This window comes from Vipera berus, assembly GCF_964194415.1.
Source record: "Vipera berus genome assembly, chromosome: 4".
NCBI classification, from domain to species: domain Eukaryota; kingdom Metazoa; phylum Chordata; class Lepidosauria; order Squamata; family Viperidae; genus Vipera; species Vipera berus.
Genome location: NC_138206.1, coordinates 53,134,842 through 53,149,911, shown reverse-complemented (window position 1 = coordinate 53,149,911; position 15,070 = coordinate 53,134,842). Strand labels below are relative to the sequence as shown.

The following is a 15,070-nucleotide window of genomic DNA, read 5'->3' as shown; positions in this document are numbered from 1 at the left end:
TTTATATCACTTTTCAGGGATGTTGCTATCAATAAGAGTTCATCTCTAGCACGTTCTCTATAGGACATGAAAAATACTTACCAAGTACGTTGCTAAAAGTCAAAGTTATTGCACTGATGTATACTGTAAATTAAACAAAACAAATATTAGGAAAAACACTACAATAATTTGATCGTATATAAATAGATGGTTGGAAAAATTAATATAAAATAGATTTTAGCATCAGAGATTCATACCCGGGGGTGGGTGGGTCTTTTGCTACTGAGTAGTTTCATGACAGAAAACAATTCATAAGCAGCTCTGAGATCCAATCATCTTCAAGGAGGATGATTACAGGTGTATTATCCCTACAGGTGAAACTCGAAAAATTAGAATATCGTGCAAAAGTTCATTTATTTCAGTAATGCAACTTAAAAGGGGAAACTAATATATGAGATAGACTCATTACATGCAAAGCAAGATAGTTCAAGCTGTGATTTGCCATAATTGTGATGATTATGGCTTAGAGCTCATGAAAACCCCAAATTCACAATCTCAGAAAATTAGAATATTGTGAAAAGGTGCAATATTCTAGGCTCAAAGTGTCCCACTCTAATCGGCTAATTAAGCCATAACACCTGCAAAGGGTTCCTGAGCCTTTAAATGGTCTCTCAGTCTGGTTCAGTAGGAATCACAATCATGGGGAAGACTGCTGACCTGACAGTTGTGCAGAAAACCATCATTGACACCCTCCATAAGGAGGGAAAGCCTCAAAAGGTAATTGGAAAAGAAGTTGGATGTTCCCAAAGTGCTGCATCAAAGCACATTAATAGAAAGTTATGTGGAAGGGAAAAGTGTGGAAGAAAAAGGTGCACAAGCAGCAGGGATGACTGCAGCTTGGAGAGGATGGTCAGGAAAAGACCATTCAAAAGTGTTGGGGACTTTCACAAGGAGTGGACTGAGGCTGGAGTCAGTGCATCAAGAGCCACCACACACAGACGGATCCTGGACATGGGCTTCAAATGTCGTATTCCTCTTGTCAAGCCGCTCCTGAACAACAAACAACATCAGAAGCGTCTTACGTGGGCTAAAGAAAAACAGACCTGGTCTGTTGCTCAGTGGTCCAAAGTCCTCTTTTCTGATGAGAGCAACTTTTGCATCTCATTTGGAAACCAAGGACCCAGAGTCTGGAGGAAGAATGGAGAGGCACACACTGCAAGATGCTTGAAGTCCAGTGTGAAGTTTCCACAGTCTGTGTTGATTTGGGGAGCCATGTCATCTGCTGGTGTTGGTCCACTGTGCTTCATTAAGTCCAGGGTCAACGCAGCCATCTACTAGGAGATTTTGGAGCACTTCATGCTTCCTTCCGCAGACGAGCTTTATGGGGATGCTGACTTCATTTTCCAGCAGGACTTGGTACCTGCCCACACTGCCAAAAGCACCAAAACCTGGTTCAATGACTGTGGGATTACTGTGCTTGATTGGCCAGCAAACTCACCTGACCTGAACCCCAAAGAGAATCTATGGGGCATTGCCAAGAGAAAGATGAGAGACATGAGACTGAACAATGCAGAAGAGCTGAAAGCCGCTATTGAAGCATCCTGGTCTTCCATAACACCTCAGCAGTGCCACAGGCTAATAGCTTCCATGCCACACCGCATTGAGGCAGTAATTGCTGCAAAAGGGGCCCAAACCAAGTACTGAGTACATATGCATGCTTATACTTTTCAGAGGTCCGATATTGTTCTATGTACACTCCTTGTTTTATTGATTGCATGTAATATTCTAATTTTCTGAGATTGTGGATTTGGGGTTTTCATGAGATGTACACCCTAATCATCACAATTATGACAAATCACGGCTTGAACTATCTTGCTTTGCATGTAATGAGTCTATCTCATATATTAGTTTCCCCTTTTAAGTTGCATTAGTGAAATAAATGAACTTTTGCACGATATTCTAATTTTTCGAGTTTCACCTGTATTTCTTTCCATAGTTTTCCATGATAAAATGTACTCAAAATCCTCTGGTTTCATTTGTGGTTTGCCCTCTCAACCCAAAATGACGCTGCTTTTGTCTCCTCCATGACTTGTTATCTCTAAATCTTTCCAAAATATTTAGGTTTATTTAGAAGTCGCTATTTGTAAGAAGTGTAAATTAACCATGATATACTTTTTTTAAGTAGTAAAGATAGTATTTAGATTTATTTGGATATTGGATTTTTGCTTCTCTGCTATTATCTTTTTCTTCTGGACAAATAATGATACCCAACTTATCTATTATTACAAAAATTCTACTAAAATAAATTGGGAGTGGTTAGATATTTTTGTATACAAAAACCAGTTTCTATGCAGTATTAAATTCCTATAGTAAAAAGTTTCTTATCTATTCTCTGTACAATGGCATAAACAATAGAGAATTTATAGCACTCTTTGCATTCTTTTAGAGCGTTGGAATAGCTGTGGACTTTAGTTCTGCACCATCACTAGATATAAGGACTATCAATTTACAGAAGTGTGCTATTTGGGAGTCCTCAGCAACTGCTTGAAGAGCAGGTACCTGCAGTGGCCAGGAGGACCAAATCCATCTTATGTGCCAAATGTTCCCATTCCTGAACTGGAAGGCCCTGTTTGTAGTCACCTCTTGTTTGTCCTATTGCAAGGTGTTGTACATAGGGCTCCCCTTGAAGACCATTAGGAAACTACAAGTGGTCCACAGTGCAGTGACCATGAATAATTATATAGCTGAACTATAGTGCGCCATAGAACATCACTACTTTATGAACTTCGATGGCTACATTAGCCTTCTGGATGTAATTCAAGGTGATAGTTATCATCTATAAAGCCTTTCACGGAAAAGATTGTTTGTTGAACCATCTGGCTTTGATTATTTTAGCCTATCTCACAAGGTCCAACAGAGTGGGCATGTTCATCCTGTCCCTTCTATGAAACAGTGTCATTTCATAGGATTCGGGCAGCTTGCCTTCCGTTATGGTGCCCGTCTTATGGAACAACACATCCCCTGAGATTCAGACAGCCCTGAGCCAAATGGCCTTCTGCAAAGCCTGGCTCTTCCCCCAGATATTGCATCAGGGGAATGAGAGGAGACCATTTTGTAATGATTGGTGTGATGACTGGGGTTGGCTTCACATGTGCTATCTTTTTATTGCTATTTTTGTTTTGTGTTTGTCTGTTTAGTTAGTTAGTTATTTTTTTAATCTGAAGCTAGCCACATAGTATCATAATTTGTGTGTTAGGCACTGTATAAATTGATTAATTGAACAAACAAACAAGCAAACAATCAATCTTCAAGTACTTCAGCCAACATAAATACCAGTTTGGAGAAGGCTGCTGTAGTCCATCTGACAGCAACCACCTTCCTCTAACTTAATAGTGCGATTTATTACTTTCTTTAAAAATGATCTTAAAATGTTTTCAAATATTAAAATTTAGTAATATACTAAGGTTAATAGATAATATAATAAATTACAATGTAAATATTATATATTCAAATAGATCCCAACTTTGCTCATACTCTGCTGGAATCAATAGGATTGTTAATTAAAGTTTGCTGTTGGGCCAAATTTGATGTAACCAGATGATTGAAACGAGTCCAAAAACAGATGTAAAGTAAAGTTGTTTTTTTAAAAAAAATAGTGAAATTTTACTGAACTTTTAAAACACATTTACTCTACAAAAATCCATGTTCAGAGTAAAATTTAAGAACCTCTGTTTTGAGAAGATTTATGATCTGACAGAAGCCATGCAGCTCTCGCATGTCAGTTACATTGAATGGATGGCAGGATTGCCCAGCTACAGGTCTTATTAGTAAAGTCAGATAGAAGAAGAATAGGTATAGGATAGGTATACTTGTAAATGGTATTTTTAGGGCAATGACAAATGTATTGTGGTGTATTTAGATTTTATAGTATTTGTGTAATTTTCAACTTTTCTCTAATTTTTAACTGTAATTGGATCACACCCTACTGGAGTACATCTTTTGTTTTAGCTTGACAGTTAGTCCTTGACTTACAGCTGGTACAATGGACCTACCTAGGTCAGAACCTACAGAACCTACCTACTCAGAACCAGGGTTTGAAATTCTGATAGTCACACTGAATTTTGGGCACTCAGCAACTGGGCTACATTTATGGCCATTTGCAGCATCCTGCAGCCAGGTGGCTGCGTTTTATGATGGTTTTGCCAAAACCCAGTGTTTCTTTTGCAAAATAGCCATATTTGATTTGCTGAAAGACCTCCATAAAAAATATCTCAAAACTGGGTCGGACACATGTCCGACATGTTTTATGACCATCAGGACTTATGACCATGATGAGTAGGCTCCATTATGGTTGTAAGTTGATGAGTAGTCATATAACATTCAGCCATTTGGCTTTCTCTCACCACAATAAAAAAACCTGAAATTTGCTTTTCCTTTTTTATTATTTACTATAGACCATTTTTTTATGTTGGGAGACTTATGGAACTACAAAGTAATATTTTTTTTTGTGTAAAATCTATCTGTTGAACAAATATCCACATACAAGAAAACATTAAAGAATAGGATGACATTAAGGTCAAAGAGAGACAGATGCAAATGCTATCGGATAGAAAGTCACATATTATAAGATACCATAAGTGGGTATCTGTGAATCTAACCACTGTGGTTTATGGGCAATGAATTTTGGGGCTTTGACATTAGATCCTAGCTAGATAACTAGATCCTAGCTAGATAACCATAGCTTTTTCAATACATCAGATAAACACAAACTCTGACTTAGTACAATGTGTTAGTTCAACTACAAAGTTCTGCAAATTAAAGATAAACCCTCATAGAATAATTAAAAATTATCAGTTATACTTTGCACAACCACTACATATTTAATATACAGAACAGAGTCTATCCTAAGGGTATGTATTCCTGGCTTCAGAACTGCCCAGCTAAAGAAAACATGCATCTGTAACAGGCAGCAACAATGAAGGAATATGCTGGAGTTGGATTATCACTTTAATGACAATGGCAAATACATCATTTCATTTTGTGCAACAGAAGTATTTTACCAAGGAATCCAGCTGCATAGATAATATAAAGTGGTTGATGATATGGATGATGGGCCCTCCAGGTTGAATGACATTCAACATGTTACTGAGAAATAGCTGGGGCTATTTTGGAATATTAATAGTGTTTATGACATTGCTAGATTAAAATCCACAGGACATCTAATTGTTGATGTTGCCATGTAAGAAAAGAAAACATGAAGCTGAAAACAAAGAATCACAATGAGAAAAGGAAATATAAGAGGTTTGACCATGGGAAAGTTCAACAAAGTGAGAAATGACATGAATCTAATACACACTGACAGCAAATTGAAATGGACTGAAATTGGATAATTTTAGTCAGAATATCATATTTTTACTACTCAGAATGTGGAAGGAATGGTACTGCTTTCATGGTTAGGAAGGATATAGCAAAGAGACTGCTTGGATTCAGTATAATCCATGACTGAATAATATCAATTAGATTTCACAGACAATCCTTTAATATCCATGTCTGTGTTCCAATTACTGATGCAGAAGATAAGGAGATAGAGGAGTCTTATGGTCACGTTCAGTCTACAATTGACAGAACCCGCAAGGAACATGTGCTTCTTAGGATTGGAAATAGAGATTCTAAAGCTAGAAATAGTAGGAGGAAAACACAGCTGGATTGTATGCCCAAGGACAGGGGTCCTCAACCTTGGCAACTTTAAGACTTGTGGACTTTAACTTTCAGCAAAGCTGGCTGAGGAGTTCTGGGAGTTGAAGTCCACAAGTCTTAAAGTTGCCAAGGTTGAGGACCCCAGTCCTAGGAAACAGAAATGAAAGGGGAGAATGACTTCTGAGTTTCTTCCAATGCAAGATTTCTTCATTGTTAACATGTTCACTAAACAAGGATGTTGTTGTTGTTAGTTGCGAAGTCGTGTCTGACCCATCGTGACCCTATGGACAATGTTCCTCCAGGCCTTCCTGTCCTCTACCATCTTCTGGAGTCCATTTAAGCTCACACCTACTGCTTCAGTGACTCCATCCAGCCACCTCATTCTCTGTCGTCCCCTTCTTCTATTGCCCTCAATCTTTCCCAGCATTAGGCTCTTCTCCAGTGAGTCCTTCCTTCTCATTAGGTGGCCAAAGTATTTGAGTTTTAGCTTCAGGATCTGGCCTTCTAAAGAGCAGTCAGGGTTGATCTCCTCTAGGACTGACCGGTTTGATCGCCTTGCAGTCCAAGGGACTCGCAGGAGTCTTCTCCAGCACCATAGTTCAAAGGCTTCAATTCTTTGGCGCTCAGCCTTTCTTATGGTCCAGCTTTCACTGCCATACGCTGCAACTGGGAAGACCATAGCCTTGACTATACGAACTTTTGTTGACAGGGTGATGTCTCTGCTTTTTAGTGTGCTGTCTAGATTCCACAAGGATGTGGAAGAACTCAATTGTAAGAGTAAAGACATGGCCAACGTGCATAAACAGCTCGTGTACAGATTCCAAATCAGAATATGCAACAACCTGGAGAACAACCTTAACTTCTCACTCTAGCAAAATAATGCTTAGTGTCATTCAAAACAAATTACTGTTATACATGTAACGTCAGATGTGTGTGTGTGTGTGTGTGTGTGTGTGTTTGTGTGTATGGAAGGCATCAAGATCTGCATTTTACACAGGCACTGGGGTAAACTGAGAATGTTTTGAGTTGGTTGTTGGAGCAAACAAAGGGAATGACCGAAGCCCTGGTTTTTGGTTATGTTTTATGACTCTTAGATTTGGGGTTTTACTGTTGCCGTTCATTGCCCAGAGTTGTATTTTAAGATAGGTGAACATACAAATCTTTAAAATAAATAAATAAATGAGCAAACCATAAGAGTTCTTTGAAAGCAAATGCAAAAGCCCTCTTCAAATATTAAACACTGAAAGCATGGAGACAAATATTTGATGTTGCCAGTTTACCTGCTCCTATCTGTCCTGCACTGAAAAGGAAGGCTGACTAGAGGTTATGACCACATACTCTATTATAGAAAATGGCTGCGGATCATGGTTGTACTTCTCTGCAATCAGGAACCCAACATGTTCTATAACTGTTACAGCCTATTTGATTAGGAAATTAGGAAATTAGGAAAGCTCAGTGGGTTAGGACGCTGAGCTTGTCGATCAGAAGGTCAGCAGTTTGGCGGGTCGAATCCCGAGTGCCGCGTAGCAGAGTGAGCGCCTGTTACTCGTCCCAGCTTCTGCCAACCTAGCAGTTCGAAAGCACGTAAAAATGCAAGTAGAAAAATAGGGAACACTACGGTGGGAAGGTAACAGCGTTCCGTGCGCCTTTGGCGTCTAGTCATGCCGGCCACATCACCACACAGACATCCTCAGACAAGCGCTGGCTCTTCGGCTTTGAAACGGAGATGAGCACCGGCCCCTAGAGTCGGAAAGGACTAGCATGCATGTGCAGGGGAACCTTTACCTTTAGGTTTAAATTGAGGCTAGAGAATATTTCTATCTCCTTTATACACAATTAAAATCCCCCAGTGCCTGATAAAAAGCTTATAAAGATTCCTTACAGTCATAGGTACAACTGTAGAAAAAGGTGTTGCATTTATGAACTTTCCTTCACTTAGGATTGTCAGCAAGGTCTGCATGGTGTTGCTGACTATTTTTTATCAGATTACTCAGCCCATGAATTCACAGAGTCAAAGCAGTCTTATCTAAATGGTCTTGTTCCAGTGTGTGATATAAAGAACGGCATCTAAACTTTTTTTTCTTATGATGTATGATCCTGTGATATGGAAAATTCACTACATTCCCTCATTTGCATTCTGGAGATGTGCTTTTGTGACCCGGGCAGCCTTAAGTGTTGTAGATAAAATCTGCTGCCCGGGTGATTTTATCTTTGGGGAGCAGTCTATATATTAGGAGAGAAGGTAGAAAAATATTTCCCTTTGGCTATTAGCCAGCCAATCAATGCTTTCAAAATAGTGACCCATTGTACTAATGCATTTGGTTAGTCTAATACAAATGTGAGTTCCAGGTGAACACTGAGAAAAAAATAAGTGTCAGATGTTATTGAGAAAAGATTGTACATAACAGGAAATTATCTTAAAAGATATATAAATAAAACATGGCAACCATTCAAGCATGAAAAGGGACAACTGTTTTCATCATAATTATGATTAACTGGCAACAGATAATTATATGCGGCCGCGTGAGTTGTGATGGGGGTCTCCCGATACTCCCATGTAACACCTCTACTCCGCGAGCTGCATTGGCTTCCAGTTGCCCTCCGGGTGAGATTCAAGGTGCTGGTGATTACCTATAAAGCCCTAAATGGCTTGGGTCCGGGATATCTGAGGGAACACCTGCTGCCGGCGTCATCTTCCCTTCGTCCTGTGCACTCCCACAGAGAGGGCCTCCTCAGGGTGCCGTCGGTCAGAGAGTGTCGGCTGGCGGCCCCCAGGGGGAGAGCATTCTCTGTGGGCGCGCCAGCCCTTTGGAATCAATTACCGGTTGAGCTCCGGATGGCTCCCGACCTTCGCTCTTTCCGCCGTGATCTGAAAACTTGCTTATTTGAACATGCCGGCCTGGTCTAATGGGTTTGGGGTATTTTTAATTTGTTATTTTTAATTATTTATTGTTAGGGCTAGATTAATTTAATTTAATTTTTAATTTTTTATGTTGTATTTTTATTGCCCTGTATACTGCCCTGAGTCCTTCAGGAGAAGGGCGGTATAGAAATTAAATAAATAAATAAATAAATAAATAAATAAATAAATAAATAAATAAACAAACAAACAAACAAACAAACAAACAAACAAACAAACAAACATTTGCTGTGGTGTAAGAGAATAACGGAATAATACAGCTGGAAGTTTTCTAGTCTTTCTGTTCAGACAGGAAACCCTGTACCATTTCACACAAATGGTTGTCCAAGGTCTTCTTTAAAACTTCCTGTGTTGTAAGGTTGTAAGGTTCATGAGTTCTTGAGGCAAGACATGTATTATGCATAGCATAAATGTCAGGAAAAGTTGGGAGTGGGTATTGCAAAGGTACAATATTTTATGTGAAGAAAGTTCCCACCGAGGTGAATATTTATTAGCAAAATATTTTTTTCTTGCTGCACTAATTCTGCTTTCATGCAGATGCCTTTTATAAAGCTATTTTAAGATCACAGCTTAGAATTATAAGTAGTAATAACACATTTTTCTATTATGAATGCAAAATGTGTTTCTTTCTTTCTTTCTTTTTAAAAACACCCTAACATTATATGTGTTTTAGGAAAGAGGTTGAAATCAGACAAATGATAAATGAAAGAACAATGAAATATTATTTTTCAAAATTAATTAAAAACCTTAAAAACAGCCTTCCATCCTTCCGAGATCTGTAGAATGAGGACCCAGATTGTTGTGAGCAATATGCCGACTCCGTAAACCGCTTAGAGAAGGCTGTAAAGCACTGTGAAGCGGTATATAAGTCTAAGTGCTATTGCTATTGCTACTGCTTCAAATTAATGTATCACCTTGAAGACTGTTTATCAATATTCTATTTCAAATAAACAATTTATTTTAGGCACATGGAAGGAGGTGATCATAACATTTCCTAGCAAATCTCCTCCCACAATGATAACACACGAGAAAGAAGACAAAGGAGAAACTGGCAACCAAAAAACACCCCCTAAATCCCTACATTTTCTCTAATTAAATTTAACTTACCAAGTTTGCAGAAATTCAGTGGTTTCATGGAAAACGCCATTGTAGTCTAAAAGCACATCCTAGCAATTAAGTGTTGATGTTAGTTCTGCATCTGCAATGGACCAAGTGAAACAGTGTTCAAAAAAATAACAAACCTGGCTGTTTAAAACAATGTACTGTAATGTTAAAGCTTAGCTATGTCCTTTGCTATTCAAGTAAGGCTTTTTGATGTGAGAGGTTTTTTTAAAGGGGAGAGGAAAATGATTTTCTGTTATCTCTCTTCCCTCTGCAGGCCTCTGCTATTCAAGTCTGCTCCAAAAATCTGGAGGACCTCCAAAACAGTAGGAGATTTCATACTACTGGTAGTAGAAAAACAATGTATGTCCATGTGTGCATGTGCACACACAAACAAAAGCACAGAGCTTCTGTTCACTAAAGCTTTGCCAAAGGATACAATGCAACTCAATGTAACAGTGCAAGTTTGAAGTCTGATTATATTTAATAGCTCCTTGTTAAAATTGTGAAATCAACATTTTTTCCAACTAAGTCTTTAGTTTATTCCTCCCCTAAAGTGCAACTTATAGCACAACAGTCCCTAAAAGAAGGAATTGAAACTTGAAATACTCCAGCTAAAACAATTATGTTTCTAAGTACTCTTAAAGCTCAACACACAGTGTTACTTAATATTCAAGCAGAGGTACAGCAATTCAAAACTGCAACCCATTTGTCCAACCTCAGCTTCCAAAATACACCAATTAAAAGTCAGAGGAAGCCAAATGAACTAATCCTTTTTCCCCCCTGGAACCGTTAAATCAGTCTCTAATGGCTGTACACATTTTATGTACAAAAATACAGATATAGATTTCTCTCATTTAGAATACTTTCTATGCACAATTGCATGGGAGGAAGCTAAAATAGCCAAGCTTGGCTTTGACTGAATTAAATAGTAGTCACAATAAAATGAGTTACTCTGATTTCACCAATGTGGCAAAAGTCTATAATATATTTTTTTCATTTATTTATTTATCACATTTCTGAACTGCCCATCTCCCTCAAAGAAGGACTTTTAAAATCAGGAATCCACTCTAATAAGCCTTGAAAGCAAAACATTAGCTGATAAAGCTATTCTGTAAGTAAAGGTCTAGTTCAGACATGTCAAACACAAGGCCCGGGGGCCAGATCCGGCCCGCGAAGTGGTTTCATGTGGCCCGCGAAGCGGTTCCTGGAAGCAGTGAGGGAACGGCCCCCACTGCCTTGGCCCTGGCCCAGAGACCCTCCTTCTGCCAGAGACCCTCAGATCTGTCCCACTCCTGCCCAGGCCCCCATAGGCACCCTTGATGCGAACGATGTAGAGCTGGCCACGCCCACCCAGTAGGCCATACGCACTCTAGCCATGCCCACCCAGTAGGCCACGCCCACCCGGCCCCCTGAGGGCAACCGCAATGCTGATGCGGCCCTCAATGAAATTGAGTTTGACACCCCTGGTCTAGTTTATCAAACTGTAGAAGCAGTTACAAACCTGTGTTGTTAATATTGGTTTGTTTGTCAGTTTATTTTACAGTTCTTATAAGACATTCTGATTGGGGCTCACTCTGACTGATACACAATTCCTGTCTTCATAGCTCAGATGAAGACAAACAAATGACAGAAGCAACATGAATAACAGTAGTTTAAAAATGTGCAAAGATGTGTAAAAACCGGGAATGCAACAGTGAGCAGCTACGACCAAGGACTTTCAATAGTAGTGAAGTATAGACTTTCATGCCCAACCACCTGCTGAAATGTTTACTAGAAGTGTACAAAATGTTTAGAGATAAGATAACTTCTGGTAAGGTCAGAATGGTCTATCCCAGTGATGGCGAACCTTTTAGAGACCGAGTGCCCAAACCGCAACCCAAAACCCACTTATTTATCGCAAAGTACCAGGGGTGCATCAGCATTATGGTGCCCGTGGGCGGGGGAAGGGCATGGTTCACTGGGTGGGTGTGGCTGCGGTGGGCATGGCTGCGGTGGTCACAGCAGGCTGGGCATGGCTGGGGTGGGCATGGCCACCTCTGGGAAGCGACAGCCTAATGGACCTGCGCGAGCTGCTGGTGGCGATGTGTGTGCCCCCAGAGAGGGCTCTGAGTGTCGCCTCTGGCACGTATGCCATAGGTTTGCCACCACTGGTCTATTCTCATGTTAGAATATTTTGGTGATATTGGAACAGCTCTGCTGAGTCTAGAATGGGATATTTCGGGATCAGTTTCAGCCCTGAAATAGCTATTTTTTCTTTGGCTGCTAGTTAGAAGACAGTCACAAATGTTGACAATGACAGCAGATAGACATAACATTAATTCCAAAAACTATGACAACAGAACACACGATACACATGCTATATTCCCTACATATGTAAAGACACGTAAACTTTACCTTTAAATAGATCTCCAAGAGGCTTGGCCTAAGAAAGCTGCCTTAGAAAGCTTTTTAAGTGAAGTTTCTGACTTAGGCACCCGAGCTTTTAAAAACAACTATTTGATTCCCACCAGAGGAAATGGGAAGTGACGGGCACTGAAACCAGATCACAAAACCACAATTCAGTGTAAGCAGTCTTAAATCTGCACTGCCCTCTTTTTTTTTTTTTGAAAGGCCATGGCACCTGTGCTGAATTTCTAAATAATGTGCCTTGTGTTAATCTGGATGGAAGGAAGTAGTACTTTTTTGAACGAACAAGGAAGTATTTATTATTCCTGTCCTCACATTTATTTTAAAAAGATAGTTGATAGTTAGCCATACATTGAGAACCTCCATTAACAGGAATCTGGGCTCTAATAAATTAAATTATTAGTGTCCCGCCTTAAGATCATTTGCTACAGAATTAGCTGTCTCAGAATCTGAATTCCTCTCACAAATAAACAATGTTCTTTTTTCCCCCCAATTCCGGAAACAAAATCTGCCTTCTTCTGCCCCGCAGATGCTCAGGACCTTGCACTTGTGAATGGTAACTATCCAGGGCATCAATGGAGCTTTCTGGGGCAAAAGGGAAACAACCTCTTAGCAACCTCTCTCCCCTGTCCCTGCGAGCTTACCGATACTCCCGTGTAACACCTCTTCTCCGTGAGCTACATTGGCTTCCGGTTGCCCTCCAGGTGAGATTCAAGGTGCTGGTAATGACCTATAAAGCCCTAAATGGCTTGGGTCCGGACTAAGGGAACACCTGCTGCCGGCATCATCTTCCCATCGTCCTGTGTGCCCCCACAGGGAGGGCCTTCTCAGGGTACCGCCGGTTAATGAATGCTGGTGGGTTATTCCCAGGGGAAGGGCGTTCTCTGTGGGTGCGCCTGCCCTACGGAACCAACTACCCATGGAACTTAGGACTGCCCCCGACCTTCGCTCATTTTCGCCGGCACCTGAAAACTTGGCTCTTTGATCTGTTTGGTCCAGACTGTGGGGTTGTTAATCTAACTGGGTTTTAGATTTACTCTTGGGGCTTGAATTTAATTTAATTTGTTTTAATTGATTTTAATTTTTTGTATTTCATGGTTTTAACTGCCCTGTAAAACCGCCCTGAGTCCTACGGGAATACAGCGGTATACAAATTCAATAAAATAAATAAATAAATAAATAAATAAATAAAGACCCATATTAGTTACCATAAAGCAGCTCCGTCTGAGGGCGCAGACCTATTCGGGTGTGTCCCTACACAAGTTTTTCGGGGAGGGGGAGAGCAAAGGGGGTTGTAGTTTTTTTTAGGGAGGGGGGGGACAAATTTGATCAGGGTGTCAAACTCGCAACATTACGTGGCGTGTCGCGACCTTTTTTTTTGCCATCGCCGGCAATGTGGTGGGCGCGGTTGCGCTCTGCTGCATCCGGCCAGGACACCGACTCGTGTGTGTGTTTTCTTTCCTGTATCTTGTCGTCTTGCGGCCGACCGCAGCAAGGCAGACGCAGAGGCTGGCGGAAACCTTCCGCTCCCCCTCTCCTTCCTCCCCCCCCCCCGCTCCACTTCAACCGGAGGCTCGGGGCGATCTTTCGGTCGCTGCGGCCCTGCTGAAGACGCGCGCGGGGCCCTTCCGCACCCCTCGCCCCGGGGCGGCCTCCCCTCTTCCTCGGGCTGCCCCCTTTGCGCCGTAGGAGAAGGAGCCGGGCAACGACGCGGCGGCTCGCTTTGGCCTGTCTCTTCCCGCTTCAGCACGAAGCCCAGCCCCGTTTTTTTCTCTCTCTGCCAAGTCTTGCAAAACGGCAGGGAAGAAACGCCCGGCTCCGGCTCTACCAGGGGCGGGACGCAACCTGCTTTGTGCCAGGCCCGGTTCTCGCCCGAGCCCCTGAGCATCGCCCCCGGGTGCGCCGGGCGTTCACCCGGTTAGCGCTTTGCGGGCGAGGCTCCTTCGCTCCTCCCTCCCTCCCTCCAGGGATTGGCCCTCTGCCCGGCGTACCTGCCAAAGGAGCGGACCCCTGCCTCCGGGTCAGACTCGGTCGGAGCAAAGTCAACCAGCGCCCCCCCCCCTTATTCATTGCCGCTCGGTAAAGACCACTCGGTGCTGGGGCCGCTATTCCGAAAATGAAAGCAAAATCGAGTGGGAAGGGCGGGGATGCCACAGGCTGCCGCGCCTCGGCTGCGAGGGCCTGGCTTGGGGGGGGAGGCGGAAAAGCGCTGCTTGGGCCTAGGAAAGAAAGGGTTGTGTGAGTTAATCGCACTCCCCACACACACACACACACCCCAGTGTTAAGCTACTTTCCTCCATCTTGTGTTCACAAATGGAGTGAGTGTTTTAATTATAATTTTTTACTTCCTTCTGGTTCCCTCTAGTGTCCAACTTTCAAAAATTTTCCAGAAGTCAAAAAACACCAGCCATTTCCTACAGGGGAGATGATTTCCAATTAATAATCAAAATCCTCTTTCAAATCCATCTAGATCCCTAATCTCTTTATAGCTTTCCAGAAACAACACTCGAATCACCCTTTTGCCGTTTCTTCCCCAAATTTAGTAAATCTTTAAACTTATAGCTAAAAACTTTAATGAAGGATTGAAGGAAACGCCCCCAGTGAATGCCATCAAAATTGCCAATCAAAATTACCATCAAAATTGCCATTCTGTAGTAAATTAGGAAATGAGACTCAGCCAAGTTTTATATCCATGTAGGCTACATTGTGACTATGGGTGTAATTGTAATCTCTGGACTCCTAGCCATTTCATCAGCTGACCACAAAAATCTCAGTTGCTGTGATATGCTTTTGAGTAGCAGCTGTTTGGCATAGGAGTGACTTCACAATCTCTCTGTTATCCAGATTTTGCCGGGCAAGATCTGTCCTCTGGCCACCACTTTCAGCCCTAATGTCATCCCTACTCCTTCATGGATGTCTAACTTACATTTCCTCCCTGGAAGTGTTGGAAAATAATAATTTTTC

General features: G+C 41.6%; 1 protein-coding gene across 3 annotated transcripts in view; it reads right to left on the bottom strand.

The window, feature by feature from the left end:
- IFNAR2 (interferon alpha and beta receptor subunit 2) overlaps positions 1-14,395 on the bottom strand; it is a 29,942-nt gene extending 15,547 nt beyond the window's left edge. Inside the window, exons 1-3 of one of the 3 annotated variants that reach the window (XM_081326446.1) lie at positions 14,098-14,395; positions 9,704-9,794; positions 82-123 (exon numbers count right to left, since the gene is read on the bottom strand). In XM_081326446.1, coding sequence (XP_081182572.1) covers positions 82-123; positions 9,704-9,743 — 82 coding nt within the window. In that variant the 5' untranslated portion in view covers positions 9,744-9,794; positions 14,098-14,395. Of the gene's footprint in view, positions 1-81; positions 124-9,703; positions 9,795-12,750; positions 12,788-13,314; positions 13,392-14,097 lie in introns of those variants that run through there. The other 2 variants (XM_081326448.1, XM_081326447.1) reach the window with 2 other exon arrangements.
- Between the last annotated feature and the right edge of the window lie 675 nt (positions 14,396-15,070).